Source organism: Suricata suricatta, chromosome 2 (genome assembly GCF_006229205.1).
Source record: "Suricata suricatta isolate VVHF042 chromosome 2, meerkat_22Aug2017_6uvM2_HiC, whole genome shotgun sequence".
Lineage (NCBI taxonomy): Eukaryota > Metazoa > Chordata > Mammalia > Carnivora > Herpestidae > Suricata > Suricata suricatta.
The window spans coordinates 177284696-177302682 of NC_043701.1; the positions used below are offsets into that span (position 1 = coordinate 177284696).

At 42.1% G+C, this 17987-nt stretch overlaps 1 protein-coding gene across 5 annotated transcripts in view; it reads right to left on the bottom strand.

The window, feature by feature from the left end:
• Positions 1 to 17987, bottom strand: part of ATE1 (arginyltransferase 1) — a 144572-nt gene that overhangs the window by 126088 nt on the left and 497 nt on the right. For 2 of the 5 annotated variants that reach the window (XM_029932709.1, XM_029932708.1), the window contains exons 2-8: positions 15504 to 15567; positions 13743 to 13805; positions 10545 to 10648; positions 9503 to 9757; positions 7262 to 7494; positions 5311 to 5439; positions 4258 to 4386 (exon numbers count right to left, since the gene is read on the bottom strand). In XM_029932709.1, coding sequence (XP_029788569.1) covers positions 4258 to 4386; positions 5311 to 5439; positions 7262 to 7494; positions 9503 to 9757; positions 10545 to 10648; positions 13743 to 13805; positions 15504 to 15567 — 977 coding nt within the window. Of the gene's footprint in view, positions 1 to 4257; positions 4387 to 5310; positions 5440 to 7261; positions 7495 to 9502; positions 9758 to 10544; positions 10649 to 13742; positions 13806 to 15503; positions 15568 to 16618; positions 16638 to 17987 lie in introns of those variants that run through there. The other 3 variants (XM_029932710.1, XM_029932711.1, XM_029932712.1) reach the window with 3 other exon arrangements.

Genomic DNA, 17987 nt, shown 5'->3' on the forward strand with positions numbered 1-17987 from the left:
GTTATTTCTCGGCAAGTATATTCAGAGAGATGACAGACAGATGAGCTCTTAAGAAAAACAATACCACTTCATCCGTCTCTGAAAACTCTGTATGAATTCAGTTAGATGTCAGGTAAATAAAATGCTATGGATGATCTTAAAGTCAAAGGATTTATCAAGCCCAATACAATATTTATCAAGCCACACTTGTGTGAAATCAAAAAGTACAATGCTGTCGACAACATTTTCCCCACTACAAACTTGTTGTGAGCATGTGACCTATAAAACAGATCGCTAAGGCAAAACTATTTGGCCATAATAAAGAAATCCATTACATATTTCTATTTAAACACAAGGTCAAATCACAGAGTTCAGTACTACTGATGGCAGTGAATGTAATTTAAAAATGCACAGAAACTGCATATAAAGGAAATACAGATCTGAATGACTCAATTAAAATACACTATGAAAGGATTTTAATTAAATGCCATGTTCATCTTTCTTAACTATATACCACTTTCAGAGTAGGGGTTACTACCCTATATACGCATCATACACACTACACGCTAGAGCTGCCCCAGACCATGTAACACAACTGAGAAAGTGTAAGCTAGTGCTCAAAGAACACAAAGTCTTTCTCAAAAAGCCTCCATCAGCCTTAAGTCTCCACCCAGAGCACCGCCCTGGAGCCTCCCCAGATGGTAAGTGCCAGATGCTCCTCTCGCGTCAGTATCTTGCAGCAGTTGGCTGTCCCTCAGGCTTCGCAAACTCTCCCCAGAACTCATCTTCTGTCCCAAAGCGCAAAACTCCTTCTTCCTCTTGTATTTCTGATCTCAGATAAGGTCACCACGACCTACCCAACGATGCAAGCCAGAGACTGGGAAGATCAGTCTGGACCTGTCCCTCTCCTCTACTTCCAACCCCCAACATCCTTCAGGTCGAACGCCGAGCCGTCATCATCTCTCCGTCCGCAGTGTCTGCTGCACCCTCACCGCTTCCTCCCAGAGCACGCTTCAAGTCCGTCACACCTCACTGGCTCTGCCTCGAGTCCCACCACTCTTAAATAAAACCTCCTGCACAAGCCTGCCACCAAAGGGACCTTCAGCACAAGACATTATTTTGGGAAACACTCCTTCACTCTCTTTTGAACATGTGGTTCAAATAAGGACCCTCCTCCGTCTCAGCTCTCGGGGACAGACGGCATGCATGCGATCCAGACATGACCACAGCTCTCCAACCCCCAGTCACAGTGACTGACTCGGGGATAAGGATGCATCTCAGGTTGGGCCGATGAGCACCTTCCTCGAGACTTCTTACTGAAATCTTAAAAACCGCACGTTGCTGCTGAGCTCACTTGCTGGTAGAGTAACACACCTCAAACTGGCAGTATTCATCTCTGCCACCGTGTGCCTGCCTGAGATTGAACCCTTACAAGGAAAGAGAGCCGGAAAACCACAAGCAGGAGACACTGACGGTATTCTCCCAAAATTTCTTTGTCACACATGCAAATACAGTAAAACTTTGGGTTGTGAAGAACTTGTTCTGTGAGTGTTGCACAAAACGAGCAAACACGTCTGATAAATTTTAACATGATAAATGAACAACGTCTTGCGATACGAGTAGTACATGAGGCCGAAGGTCCCATGATCACGACTGAGCCAAGGGCACCTCTCTCACTGTGGGATTGTGGGTGATCGTCTCCCACGCTTGGAGCTCAGGACTCAGGCTGCGGTGTTTGGCAGAAACCAGTGATTTTTCAGAACATTGGAAGGTGCCCACAACTGGCACTAGTGTATTTTTTGTCACTTCAAAGCACCTATGCACAGTCCTTTGCTTTTCCAGACAAGAGTGAACTTAGAAATGCTTGGCTTCCTTCCAGGTCAGGCTGCCTGCAGACAGAGACCCTTTCCTCTGCTGCCTGAATGGCAGTTACATTCAATACAGTCTAAGACAAGAGCTTACTAACACTGTCCTGGGGTCAACATGCGTGCGAGTGCGTACGACTGGCCCCCACGCCCAAGAGGTCCCACTGAACCGACAGACAGCAGTGGCTCCGTGGGTGATGGTCAGAGCCGTCCTACACAACAACCCTCCTCTCTCCTGCCTCCCCCACACTGGCCACGAAGGTTTTCAAAGGTAAGTGCAGGTTCATCTGTTCATTTTACTTTGGATTTTGTACTTCATATTTTACTGTTTTGTTTTCTATTACAGTATTGTAATAATTTTTATAGGAATACTTCTGGGTCGTCGAACAAATCACCTGAGTTTCCACTACTTCTTATGGGGAAATTCACTTTGATATAAAATACTTTGAATTGTAAGCATGTTTCCGGAATGAATTCCGCTCGCAATCCAAGGTTTTACTGTAAATCCTTTCTTAAAAAAATCAATTCAACTTTGGTTTTGGTTGCCTCTCAAGTCTTACCACATTTCTTCACAACAAACTGGGGATTCTCTAGCTCCTCTGTACCTCTGCATGTACTGGTATGTTGTAAAAACATGCGTACAGAGGTACATTTATACATACACACCAAAAAGGTCACACATATAGATACCACATACATGTTTGCTTACATTTTCAAAAAGTAAGAAGCAAAATTAATTCTAAGAAAAACCACCCAGTTTCATGGATGTCTGGGTGGCTCAGTCAGTTAAGTGTCCGACTTTGGCTCAAGTCGCAATCTCACGGTTTGTGGGTTCGAGCCCTGCATCAGGCTCTGTGCTGGCAGTGGAGAGCCTGCTTAGGATTCTCTGTCTCCTTCTCTCTCTGTCCCTCCCCACTTGCACAGCAGTGCATGGTCTCTCAAAATAAATAAACTTAAAAGAATAAAAGATATCATTGTAAAAATGCTATTAAAAACAAGAGGTTGACTTATTTTCAATTAAAAGATGTAAAGATGTTAAGAGAATATCAACAAAATGTGACATACAGATCTTACAAGGATCCTGACCCAACCAAAGGAACCACGAAGACATTTTTGAGATGACTAAAGAACAGTGAACATCCACTGGGCATTAGATGACCTGATTATTAATTACGCTGGATGATTATGGTATTACAGTCACATGTTTTCTAAAGCTTATAACGTTTTGGGGCACCTGGGTGGCTAAGTCAGTTAAGCATCCAACTTCAGCTCAGGTCTTGATCTCACGGACTGTGAGTTTGAGCCCCGCGTAGGGCTCTGAGTTGACAGCTCAGAGCCTGGAGACTGCTTCTGATTCTGTGCTTCCCTCTCTCTCTGCCCCTTCCCTGCTCACTCTCTGTCTCACTCTCAAAAATGAATAAATGGTAAAAAAAAAAAAAAAAAAAAAAAAAAAACCTTGTAACTTCTTAATCTGGAGATTTCCCTCTTTTGTAAGTTTATTTATTTATTTTGAGAGAGAGAGTGAAAAAGAGAGAGAAGGAGAAAATCCCAAGCAGGCTGCATGCTGTCAGCACAGAGCCCGACGCAGGGCTCGAACCACAAACTGTAAGACCATGACCTGAGCTGAAATCAAGAGTCAGACGCTCAAACTGAGTTACCCATCTACCCTCCTCCCTCCCTCTTTTTCTAAAACACTGTTTATTATGTATTTGTCTCGTAGAAGTGCCCAGGTGTCATTTTATCCCTATTTTCTTTTTATGAACTGGTTATTACAACTAGAGGCTTGTAATTCAGGATCGATTTCTTTAGCAAGAATATTCCACAGGTGGCACTTTATACTTCTTATATCTAGTTCTGTCGCCGAGAACACCCTTCTCCCTTTCGGCCTGACAAGCATTTACTTATCTTTCAAGACTTGGCTCAGATGTCACCTTCCTTCAGAAAAACCTCCTTAACCTCCAGTCCCACACAAAGCCGGCTTCCCTACTGACCCAATCGCTAACCCTGATGGCAGCGCACCTGCTTCCCCACCCGCTGCCCCACTCAGGCTGTGAACACCTTTAACAGGGGACTAGCCTGCAGGACTGGACTCCGAAGGGGCCAAGACTCTTCCCTTGGGCCTCGGCACACGGTCCGGCACCTAACCGGCACTCAGTGATGTTTGCTGACTCGGCCGGACGACTGAATACAGGAAACGCTACTTCAGGTTCTTAGAGAGAATGCTGACTAAGGACCTGTCCTTTTTCTTGGGGGACTTACACGCTCACAGACAGGACTTGTTTTCACACAAGTTTAGTAACACTGAAAAGGATGACTGGCCCCACTTAAATAAGAAAACAGCAAAAGAAAGTTCTATGCCATGTGTCTTCACACAGCCCCATCGAGATAGGAAAAAACGTTGAACAGAAGGTACCTCAGTCTTCCCACACTCATCGGGCGGGTCCTGGTGTACGGCCATTTGATACTTGACATACAGAGAAAATGACTGGCTGAAGGACGACTTGAACTCTGGGTCCTCAAAGGAGACAGGTACTAACCTCACCTTCAGAGCAAGGAAGATACAAGCAAACGCTATTGAAACACCTCGACGTGATGACATGCTTCTGAAGGTGAGGCTAGAGTCAGATCTCCACAAATCCACTTCCAAAGCTCGGCACTGGGGTTTTCGTGAAACGAGCGAGCCCTGGAGCGTGCTGACTGGCACAGAGCCTCAGCGCTTGGGAAATGGTTAACTCATACGGACCAGGACAATTTCGTTTTCTTTTACTACGTTTTTTACTCTTTCCACCTGTTGTGGTTCTCTGCATAGAGTCACAATGTTGATCATGGTAATGGTCACTACTTTTGTCCCCTCTACTTGTATTAAGTGTTGTAAGATTTTTCCTCTTCCAGATTTTTCTTGTGTAATTTGATTTATAAAATTACAAGCTATGTGAACGTCTATTAAAATACTCTATTATCTCAAAAAAAACCCAACTCTATCTTACTTTTCTACTTCCGCTCTGCTCTGTATGGGTAGGACATCAACAGAGAATAATTTAACTGTTAGGCACTCTGTCCATACAGGACTTTTACATGGAGATAAAGCATACTAATGATGTTGTTCAAAGAACACCTATCATAAAAATATAAAGGCTTTTTTGGCCTTTTTTCCTCATACTTTAACTTAGACTTCTATTCATTACTAATTTTTAGATTAGTACATTTAGACATCGTTACTTTGAATAACGATAACACATTCTGCGTGTTATTTTCCACTCTGAAATTACACATGATGGGCACTTAACACGCGGTAGGTAAATTTGCACTTTCAGAATGTCCATCAATCCACAGCCTATGATGTTGTAGGTATGCTGCAAACTGAATAGAAATAAAATGTACCACACATAAACCAAGTTTTCATACAATGACATCAAATGGAGGGGAAGTTCCATTTGCACAAAAAAATTGCACTGGGTCCGCTGACCTGGCTCACAGTTGGTTTATCAGGTGGGTCCTTGTGAATAACCATCTGGTAACGTTTATAGACCTGGTAAGACTCCTGAAATGTGGCTTTGAACTGAGAACTTGGTGGAGATGATCTCACCACCCTCACCTTCAGAAGGAGTTAAAAAACAGTGTTCATTAATTAATTTATTCATTCCACAGAACATGCATTAAAACAGTCCCTCCCACCCAAAAAGAACCAAACATTTCCACGCCAAGTATTAAAACATAGACAATGATAAGATCTTAACATTAAGAATCAACCCGAGAGTCAACCTTTTTAAAAAGTGACTTCTCCCACTTGCAGACTCACTACACAGGCGGAGGTTCCGTCTAAGACGGAGAGCTGTGACTGACGCACGGAAGACGGCCTCCGCGGTGAGATGGCAGTGCTCTGGCACTCCGGAAACCCCACAGGTACGTACTCTGTTCACTGCACACAACCCACCTCAGCAGTCAGTCAGAACGACCAAAAATGGGAATATGTGTCTTAGACGCTCTCCGTGCATCACTGCTAACTCTAAACTTGCAATCTTTTTTTTGTAGGCATCAGAGACAACCGTCACAAAGTATCCATACCTCATGGCAGCGTTAAGAATGAAGATTCTAAAATTTAGATTTCTTTTACTCAAATTTTAATGTCACCATCTTGGGTCAAGTCAATGAATTTATTCTCTGTGCCTTAGTTTCCTCATACATAAAATGAGGAGGAGTGAAAAACCGTAATTACACGGTAAAGTTGATACATTTTAACATCGACTATTTACTAACCAGTTAAAACGTGTTATGCAACAGAATAATAAAACAGAAAACCAAGTGCGGTATAATAAAAAGGCTACGTAGGAAATTTTCATGTGTGCCCTAAGAAGTAATTCTTCTCCAAAAAAAGGACATACAGTGGACATAAAATCTCTGCCCGTCCTAATCAATAACAAAGAAAAAGCCTCCTACTTAGTGTACAGTACACTAGATGGGCCTGGTGCCCTGAACACATTACTATTTGTGATCCAAAGATAAAAAAACTCCTCTTAAAATACGTTAAGTAGGGGGTTCAATTCTTTTTAATTTGGGAAGGAGAAAGTGTCAATACCAAAATCACAACAGCTGAGGAATTATAACAAAGCTGTTAAGACTTAAGTCTAATAATAGATATCATCCTAAGGTTTAGACTGCATTAAAGTTAATTTTTTAATAACAAGTCCTTAGTGAGACTCTTAGATAATATTAAGCTATAAATTCAAAGGCTGCCCAGTTCCAATTGAGACAGGCGAATAAAATCATTATTGCTAATGTTTTAGGGGAAAAAATGTATAAAGACCAAATAACAAAAAGTACAGACTTACTCTGGAATGTAAATCAAAAATACTAGGAGCGCTCCGGAAGGGCTCGCCCGAGCCCGCGCTGGTCTGAGAGAGCCCCGGGGGGCGGGCGGCACAGCGCCGGGCTGGTTCGCTAAGTGCTAGCTGCTGGCTGCACACGGAACGCCATTTGTCGCCTGGTCAAGATCAGAATATTAGAGTGGATAAAAAACAACTATTTGCCTACTGTGATCTATTCTCCTTCACTACCTAACCAAAACTGCCGAAAATGAAATTTTAAGTAGAATATTTTCTCTCTTTCACTACTAAATTTGAATCAAGGGATACAAAAAATCAGAGTCCCTGACATAATAAGATGCTAAAACTGGTTTTCACAACTTCGGCAGCCAAACTGCCTAAAATATTTCTTTTAAATCTTAAAAAAGAAAAAGGGTTTTCTCAAGAAGCAATTAACTTAAGTAAATACAAATGCTACTCCATCCCAATTCACTTTATTTTCCCATTATTTAAACAGCAAAACATCAACTGGTTAGTATAACCTCAAATGAAAATAAATAAAGTACCCAACGACAACAACAATAACAAAATAATATAAAACACCCTCCAAAGTACCTCCAACTTGTGTGAAGCATTCTCTGGTAAAGATTCAAAAATTAAATCTTCAAGTGATTTGGGCTGGTTGGATTTATTAGCCTTTGGTGGGAACAAAGATGGTGGCTCACCCTGAGCCTGGAGACCCTCAAGTTGTCCAGCTGGGTTCTGCTGCATGAGTTTTAACCTTTTCCTTTCTTTCCGGATTTCCTTTGCTTTTCGACAGGGAGGCTTACTCAAATCTGCTCCTTTGCCTAAAAACAATTCCAAAATATTAGACCACTCACATTTGAATCAAGAAATGTTCTCTTCAAAAGTCTCAAAGATTCTACAGATTTAGGTCCAAAGAATTCCAACAGTTAGGCTAGCTTTGTAGATAGATACTTCAGAAGATTCTGATGTAGAGCTCTGAGTTGACCTTAAAATTCTATCTTCGGGGCACCTGGGGGGCTCAGTCGGTTGAGTGTCCGATTTCGGCTCAGGTCAGGATCTCACAGTTTGTGAGTTTGAGCCCCGAGTCGGGCTCTGTGCTGACAGCTCAGGGCCTGGAGCCTGTTTGGGATTCTGTGTCTCTCTCGCTCGCTCTGCCCCCGTGCTGCTCAAGCTTTGTCTCTCTCTCCTTCCAAAGAAGTAAACATTAAAAAAAAATTTTTTTAATTCTATCTTAGAAGCAGGAACTGTCAAAAAAAAAATAGTCACAGAAACTTCTCAGGCAGCTTTTACTAATGAAAATTTAAAAAAAAAATGTAATATTCATCCATTTCTCTGCCTTTATAAGTAGAAAGAAAACATAATCAATTATCTTCTGCTTCAGGACATGAATGTTTCCAGCACATTTCTGAGGGACATTTCTCTCAAAGCACTTGTAACATAAATAAATGCTCAGGACCTGGATGTAAATGAAAACTGATTCCAGAAAACACTCTGGCAGGTTTTTTAATGAGAAAATACTCCTGCTTTGTTGAAGGGATCTGTGTCTCTCCATCTAACTGAAAAGCCTCGTTAGTTCAGCTCAGTTAATGAGAGTTTTTCTTGAATTAAAAAAGCAAATATCAAACTAAAAGGCCTTTAGGATATAAAAATTTTAACTACAACAGGGGTGGCCTGGGTGGCTCAGTCAGTTAAGCATCTGACTCTTGATTTCAGCTCAGGTCACGATCTCATGGTTCGTGGGTTCAAGCCCTGCATCAGGCTCTCTGATGTCCACACAGAGCCCACTTCAGATCCTCTTTCTCCATCTTTGCCCTTCCCCCACTTGCACACTCTCTCTCAAAAATAAATAAATATTTTTTAAAAATGCAAACCAAAGCTTTCTGTGCATTAGTATGATTTACATAAGAAAAACTATCAGCAATAAAAATCTCTTGCAGATCATTTTGTATAAATAAATGTAAGAATAAATTCAGGAACTGAAACATAAACATCCAAATTGACATCTTATGAAATAATTTTTTAAAAAATCATACAGGGGCGCCTGGGTGGCTCACTTGGTTAAGCATCTGACTGTTGATTTTGGCTCAGGTCATGATCTCACCATTCATGAGACTTAGGCCCGCTTCGGGCTCTGCACGACGGTGAGGAACCTGCTTAGGATTCTCTCTCTTCCTCTCTCTGCCTCTGCCCCCCAAATAAATAAATGAACATTTAAAAAAATAAACATTTTTAAAAAAGAAAAGAAAAACTTAAAAATCATACAAATACATGCACGCACACACACATATATAACAAACCCATTTAAAGTTGGATAAAATTTTAAAACCTAAGTATTTCCCAAGAGAAAAATATAGGAAAAAAAATCTGACCTTATTAGAGGTAAAGTAAAATACCAAATTTGGATACTTTTAAACTAAAATTCATGAATATTACATAAAGAAATCTAATGATAAACTAAAGAACTCTACAAGGTCTGTACTGTGAACATAATACCTAAAATCTACTCTGTCTCACTTCGCACCAAAAATAAAAATGTTTCGCACCACATCTGTGCACAGATAAAAATGTGCTTCTCAAACTCTAAGGTCCTGGAGTAGTAAGAAATGGCACTTTTTAAAAATATCTGTATGGGGGGATAATAAAACTATTATTTCAGGCTTTTTAAAAAGTAGCAGTTTTTAAAAGATGTGACTAGTGCATCTAAATCTAGGCAGTAAGACTGTACAAAACAGGGATTCTACAGACTTCACACAACTCCTGGTCTTGGCTGAGGAGAGAGCCCAGCGAAAATCACGAGGATTCTAGAAAGGCCACGGGCAGACTTGCTACCTGGCTTCGGAGCCGGGGGCGCTCTCACTGGGCGCGAAGGCTCACCGGAGCCCAGCTTCTCCTCCATAGCTTGTGACTGAATCAATTCACTAGCTGCTTCTGTCTTTGGGCTTCTTCCTTTCTGCTTTTCTTCACTCTCGAAGCGCTCCGTGAGGTCATCACCGAACGTTTTAAGGTCACACTGTATGTCCAATTTATTTATTAATCCAAAGTCGCCAGCAACGGCATCCTCCATGGTGGGCTCCATGGGCTCGTCTACAAATCAGAAAAAATCAAAGTCCATCAGCCAGGCCACCTGACACAACTAAGACACACAGAGTTTAAAAAAAAAAAAAAAGGCCCCTTTTTCGGATGTGGTAGACTACTATGTGGGCATCAGGTCCCTTCTCCCACAGTCCAAAGTAACAGAGCTGCAGTTAAGACTGTGGCACCCAAACAAGGGAATGCTCCTCGGTCCCTCTGCAAGTGGTGACCAAGCTCCCACCAGTGGAACAGAACCAAACTGATATGTTTAATTTGGCCTCACTTGTTTTTAAAAAAATTTTTTTACCCTGGACTTCCACTCTCTCCCCTCCCCACTGACTGGATTAGTAAAAAACCAGCGCTTTGGAAACTACATGTTGAAGGGGGTCCCGGAATGGCTGGGGGCAGAGCAGACTGTAGGCTAATGTGAAACGCCCACACTGGGTGTCACACGAGGAAAGAAAAAGACTTCTATCCTTTGTTAGTCGTTGTATTTGGTGTCTTTTTCTTGTAGCTATTTATCCTTCTACTCTGAGGAGTATATCATCATATGAGTGAAGTTGCAAACATTAATAATTTAGAAGTCTGTAACAGACGAAGAACCAAATAGAAAAGCTGTGTCTAAAGACACAGTACCAGCAACAGTACCAGCAACGCTAATAGCAATCGTCATCCTTAGATTAGCGGTAGTGCCTCACTCTAGTGAGGACCCCCTACCCCTACTTCAGAAAGAGCCAGAAGTGAGAACCTCGGAAATCTACATCGATGTAAAGAGTTTTTAGACCCAATCTCATCTTACCCTCATAATTTCCTCTGGAAATTTCCCCTTTGACCAGAAATTTCAACATTTTTTTCAAAACCTTCTTGTGAGATTTTGATGGCTGAAACTGTAAAGGTCGGCACCTAGGAAGCAAAACAAATATTAAAAAAATGAACTTAAATAAGGAAGAAATAAAATGAGTTCTGGACAGTATCTAGTACAGTGAGGCAAACCTCATGCCTGGGATTTCTGGGTATAGACAGGGCTTGACGTAGCCTCTAGTGCCACCCCAAAACTAATACTGCATTAAGGAATCAGAAAAAAAGAGAAGGACACAAATCACTGGGAAAAGGTGAACAAGAGAAATTTTGGAAGCTGGATAGCCCAGGTATAAGTAGTAACTGACTCTGCAGACCAAAGAATGCTGACTCCTAAGCCAACAGTGTTGAAAAGCCAGAAAGACAACCATTCTCTCTACATTTCCTCAAAGTTTTAGGGACTGGTAATACCTGATACCTTAGGAGCTAAGTGTGAAAGTGGGTCTAAAAATAGAAAGATATCTTTTTTTTAACATTTATTTTTTTTTAATATTTTATTTATTATTTTTGATACAGAGAGAGACAGAGCATGAGAGGGGGAAGGGCAGAGAGAGAAGGAGACACAGAACCGGAAGCAGGCTCCAGGCTCTGAGCTAGCTGTCAGCATAGAGCCCGACGCGGGGCTCGAACCCACGAACGTGAGATCTGACCTGAGCCGAAGTCGGAGGCTTAGCCGACTGAGCCACCCAGGCGCCCCTTAACATTTATTTTTGAGAGATAGAGACAGAGCGTGAGTGGGGGAGGGGCAGAGAGCGAGGGAGACACAGAATCCGAAGCAGGCTGCAGGCTCTGAGCTGCTAGCACAAAGCCCAATGTGGGGCTTGAACCCACAAACTGTGAGATCATGACCTAAGCTGAAGTCGGAAGTTCAACTGACTGAGCCACCCAGGCACCCCTAAAAATAGAAAGATCTCTTGGAAGTCTGTTTTGGAAGCAGTTAGATACACACACACACAACTCCCTACACAACCCAGCAGAAAGCTGCAAACTTAGGAAACAGTAAAAAAATAAATAAATAAATAAATAAATAAATAAATTTTGGGCCTCCTACATGAGGATACAGGCACAGTGGAAAACAATGGAACTGGACTAGAAAAAAGAAGCCTAAAGGTAAGTCTACGTCCTGAATGTTCAGGCTCTCATTTTGCAAAATGGCCATCCCCTGAACCTTGTTTCCTCTTTCCCAGTAAAGGACACTCTTCGGTTTTTTTAACGGATTCTTTTGTTTTTCCTTCTTCCTACCTTTAGCAACTCAGGGAATGGTCATTTTACAAAATACAGTTTATGGAATGTTTAATTTTTTTTAATTATTAGCTTATAATTCTACACAAAAATAACTCTCCCCCAAAAAATCACAGTTGAGGAAGCTGATCCCCATTTAAACCCACACACCGGGCAGCCCCTGAAATCTGTCGAGAAGCTAGGCGGTGGCTGACCATCACCTTGCCGTTACATTAGGTCTCATTATTACTGTAATAAACAAAGTAAAAAAAAAAAATACCCAGAAGAGTAAATATGCAAAATGAGTCCACAGTATCAACACATAAAATGAAGTTGTGTAGAAGATAATTCTGGAAATGTTTGATTTCATGCAAAACATCACATTTTGTAATTACTGTTTTGCAATGTTAATTGAATCCCTTTTCATAAAAGCAAGATCCCTGGAACGGGGTTTTGCCATGAGAGGCACCTAACAAATTACAGAGGCCTTGTCTTTTTCTCTCACCCACTGAAACTGACCTTTTCTGATTAGAGTCTCAGGGTTCCAGCCAATCAGCTCCAGATTTATCTAAACAGAATCCTGGCCATAATCCAATAATCAACTGCTATTTGATGGAAAATGACTTCAGCTTTGATGACGTCACTGCTTCCTAACCACCGAAACTGAAAGGGGACAGCACAATCCTGTCATTTTATTCCTCGGATGAGATGGGAGATGGGATCAGCGAATCAGACAATGGTCTCTTCTCTTTACTGCCCCAGGCCTACGACCAGTGCATAAGAGAATGGATTCTTAATCAGGAATCGGTGGAACTCTGGGAGTCTGTGGTCATCCTAAAGTTAATTGGCAAAACGTCACATGTTCTTGCCTAGGGGCTCCTCTCTCTCTTGTTTTGTAGCAGAGAGTCTACAATGTCTCATCAGATTGTCACAACAGTCTTCAATGCCAAAACAAAGAGACGGGAAAGACCAGCCAAAACATGATGGATACAACCGTGTTTGCTTTTTTATCTAAAGAATATATTTACATTGAAACTGTCAAATGCTTAACAGTGGTAACATCTTTCCCTATTTTCTTCCAGAAGAAGAGGAAGGCACGGAGGAGAAGCAAGGGAGAAGAGGAAGAGGATCTTTAGAATCTGAGAAGGTTAAATCTTTCCATGTTATGCTGGGGTTTGCTGGTTAAGCACACACCTTGTAGGAAAATAGACTTTTTTAGCTTAAGTTTTGTAATGAAGAAAACAGGACTCTGAATACATGTGGCAGATTAAATGCCAGCCCCGGCCCCTTTCTACAGATCCTAGAGGACCATCTGAATGTGAGCACTGTGGGGCGCCTGGGTCAGTCAGTCAGTTAAGTGTCCAACCTCAGCTCAAGTCATGATCTCACGGTCCATGGGTTCAAGCCCCGCGTCAGGCTCTGTGCTGACAGCTAGCTCAGATCCTGGGGCCTGTCTTCGGATTCTGTGTCTCCTTCTCTCTGACCCTGCCCTGCTCACGCTGTCTCTCTGTCTCTCAAAAATAAATAAAACATTAAAAAAAAAAATTTTGAATGTGAGCACTGTGTCTGGTAACACACTAGACTGTGGAAAGCCCTAAGCTAAATTCTATAAAATTTTTGATATCTAAAAGTAATTTAAGTATTTTCTGATATTTTCATAATATGTCAGAGTACCACTGACTAGACTACTAAGTAATACACTTTTTTATATCATTCTTACACCTAAACCATGAAATGGCATTACTAATAGCTATTGATGACGTATAAATGTAGCATCAGTATGTAGAAAATATACAATTCGCTTGCTTGTCTTTATAAAGGATGTCTACCTAGAACAAAAGTTAACATATAAAAAAAGCAACGCGCCAGTAAATAATGACACACAATCTTCACATTACAGACAGAGCCTCTGTCTTACCTTATCGTGTACTGAGGACAACAGGTTTGATTCATGACAGGCTTGTACACATATTTTCCGCTTCTAAAATTGAAAAATGTTTTGTTACTGTCTCCTACGTTTCTCACATGGACCAAAGTAGACTAATACAGGGGCACACAATTCATTACGGTAAAAATCCAATCAATAACAGAAAAACATTTGGAGTCCGTTATTCCTCAGAACCTAAGCACCTCGCAGCACGGGCACAGCAAGGACACAGCCCAGCGTTTTCATCCCCAAGCCCTGACGCAGGTGCTCCGCCTCGTCACCTCGGCTCGCCTCTCGCACCACCTGCCATCCTCCCAAGCCTCAGCTCACCACCAGTCCTCAGTACCACGAAGGCAAGCAGAGAACACTGCTCAGGCTGCGGGGACACCGATGTGAGCCACAGCCTATGACATCTACACTCGAGGGCTCCATGTGCACTAGTGCAATGAAGACCAAAATTAATCTGATCCTTCCGGGGCGCCTGGGTGGCTCAGTCAGTTAAGCATCTGACTTTGGCTCAGGTCATAATCTCACGGTTCATGGATTCAAGCCCCGCATCAGGCTCTGTGTTGATGGCTTAGAGTCTGGAGCCTGTTTCAGATTCTGGGTCTCCCTCTCTCTCCACCCCTTCCCCGCTTGTGCTCGGTCTCTCTCTGTCTCAAAAATAAACATTAAAAAATATACATATAAGCTGATCCTTCCAATGCTTCCTGGATCTCGGTTAATGGCAGAGCCATGACATTACGGACTGAACTGTCCCCTCAAAATTCACATTTTGAAGCCCTAACCTCCAATACCTCAGAATGGGACTGTATTTGGAGAGAAGGCCTTTAAAGAGGTGATTAAGTTAAAATGACAGTTAACATGAGCCCTAATCCAATCTGAATGATGTGCATATACGAAAACGGAACCGGGCATACAGAGACACAAGGCACTAGGACTATACATGCAAAGACAAAGGACCCCACGAGGCCACAGCAAGGAAGCAGCAATGTACAAGCCAAGGAAGGGCCTTCAGAAAAAAATAAAGCTGAAGACACCTGGATTTTGGAAATTTCAACTGCCAGTACCATTGTTTAAGACACCCAGCCAGTGGTATTTAGTTCCGGCCATCCAGGCAAACACACACGAGTTCGGTTCCCGACCCAGAAACCTGGGAGTCATCTCAGATTCCTCCCTTTAAGGCACTTCAATATCCTGTCAGTAAGCTTTCTACTTCTAAAATGTACCTTCCATCATCCCCTTTCATCTGCCTTCTAACCTATAGCCACCAATGATGACCGCATCGTCATGAGAGGCTGATTTCACATTTGGACTCTGCAGTGATCTTTGGAACCAGTCTTCCTGCCTTCAGAATCACCCCCTCAAATAACTCTCTGCTATCTGAATGGTCATTTCCAAAGCACAAATTCCATTCCACTTCTGTCATAAAGGCTTTCAAAGGCCGTCCTCCACCTTAAAAAAAAAAAAAAGTTCCTCATCTTGGCATACAAAGGGCTCAACCCCACAACCACACCACCACGACCAGAGCCTAAATCAAGAGTCAGATGCTTAACGGACCGAACCACCCAGGTGCCCTTCCTGATAAACATCTTTAAAAGGAGAGAGAATGGAATCACTACATAAAATAATGTAAAAATGTCTTAAATCTTTTTCCAATACCAGGAAAATATTTCACAAGCAAACAATATTTTGCCATGACAAGAAGAGCCTGAGCAATAAGAGAAGTATTTTTGTATTAAGGAGCTTTACCTTCGCCATCCTCGGTCTATGAGATCCTGATAATCCTGTACCGTCATCGAATGTGCCCACATGCCTGAAAAAATAAGCACCATGTCCCAGGTTAATTAGGGCAGGTTGAACATTTTTTAAAAAAATTTTTTTATGTTTTATTTATTTTTAAGAGAGAGAGAGAAAGACAGCATGAGCAGAGGAGGGTCAGAGAGAGGGAGACACAGAATCGGAAGACAGGCTCCAGGCTCTGAGCTGTCAGCACAGAGCCTGACGCGGGGCTCGAACCTACGAACCGTGAGATCATGACCTGAGCCAAAGTCGGATGCTTAACCAAATGGGCCACCCAGGCTCTCCGAACATTTTTTTTTTTAACTCAAAGCATTTTCCAAATGTGACAACTGAAGCAAAAGAAAAAAAAAAAAAAAGCTAGCTCTCAATGGAGAAATGAAAGTGCAAACACCTCATACCTGTGTGGCATGATACACAACACCAATGAAAAAGATATTTACCTTATTCTTTAAAATCAAACACAAAGTGAATTAATTTAGAATTGGTCAGTAGACTCTATAATACCATAAATTTAAGGTCCTCACTGAGATCAGATCATATTATACCTTTAACCACAATAACATCTCCAGTAATTTAATAAGCTAGTCCCCTGAGAAGAACTGGACAACAAATGTTTTCTGATTTTCATGTTTTCTGATTTTAATTCTGATGTTTATGTTTTTAGCATTGTCTTGGATATTGAAACTAGAACGAAAGTATACAGCAATATTCCTTTTACGTGTAAAAACTGAAAGTAATCGAAATGCCCTGGAACAGAAAATCATTAGAGACTAGGATGTTATCAGTATGATGGGATAATTAATTACGCAACCACGAAAAAAAAAAACCGAAGACTATGAAAAGGCATTAAAAGGCATATTTGAAATAATGTTAATAGGAAAACAAATTGTTTTCTCGTCAAGAGCAAACTGCATCAGAGGGCTATAAAGACACAGGGAGCCTTGATAGCCCACATATTCAGAAACAGAACAATCCAGAAGCCTTGCAGGTGCTCATTAACCCTGAATTACTTTACAAAGCTCAATTTCATCATCTATAGAAGAGGAATAATAAAACCTACTTACTCAATAGGTGCTACGCCCTATTATCATCAGGATTAAAATAAATATTGGAGATTTACAGTTGTCTCTTTAGGTGAAAAGGCTGAAAACCGATTTCTTCCACAGAACTTTAAACAAAGGACATCTATATTAATTAATTTCCTCTTACTAAAATTAATAGGAAAATAAATAAGGATCTAGGACTATATTCATTTTAAAGACACAATATAAAGTGCTTATTACACACATACTATAGTCACAATACCAAATTCTGAGAAAGAGGAGGCGGCAATCTCTAAGGCCCTCAGGTAATCGCTGCCACCATTTGGCGGGTTTCCCCTGGGTATTTATCCTCCAAAGATCGGTCCCACATGTTCTTTGCATCCTGTTTTTCTCCGTTTAACACTCTAAACATTTTTTTGCTTAGCTTCTCTTCATAACCACCACTCCTAATGATTGCATTATATTACATTCTACTCCCAAGCATGTAATAAACAATTTCAACTAAGGAGTAAATGGACACACCATAATGGGTCTAAATCTTTCCCCTGCTGTAGGGCATTTACATATTTTTTAACGGAAACTACCTAAATTTATATCTTCATGGTTATCCCATTTTCCACAATGCTGGACTATTACTTAAAATACAAGATTCTGTATTCGCCAACGGATGACACAGCAGGTAATAATATTAAAAAAATGTTTTGTTGACAAACAACAAATCTTCGGAAAGAAACCCGACCCATGATGGGAGAAAAAGGGGGGGGGGGAAACAAGACAAAACAGCTTTGCTGTCATTCTGGGGGTGGGCGGAGGAACGATGAGGCATATAAATAAGCAGCACCTGGTAAATTTTTCAAACACATTAATACAAACAGGCTCCCTCGCCAGCAGCGTCTACTGTCCGTCCCCAGTGTCTGGCAGACTCTTCGACTGACATTTTATCCGGATGCCCACGCCCAAGTATGCACACACACCTCTCGGTACACAAACAGCCCACCCGACACGCCGCACTTTGCACTTAAAACCCGGGATGATCCCACATCAGCATCAGCACTTAGAGGCCCGCCGCGGCGGAACTGACCGCCCTGCAGGGCTCCCTGGCACGGCCTGCTGTCACATACTTAACCGTGTCCTACTGATGGAGGACGGACACCCGTTTGCACACTTCGGGCTACCGCGACACCATCATTATCCCGCACTTCCGACCACCTGTGTGAAGAATAAGCCCCTCGATGCTTTCCTGATGCATCAGGGCCGAAGTCCGTTTTTAATGGTGACAGCCACCGCCCTGCCCGGCGAGCCGCGGCCCGCACACCGTCCTCGGGACAGGATCGGGCCGGGGGCTCCCGCCGCCGCGCGCCCCTCGAGCCCGCTCGGGCCGGGCCGGGGC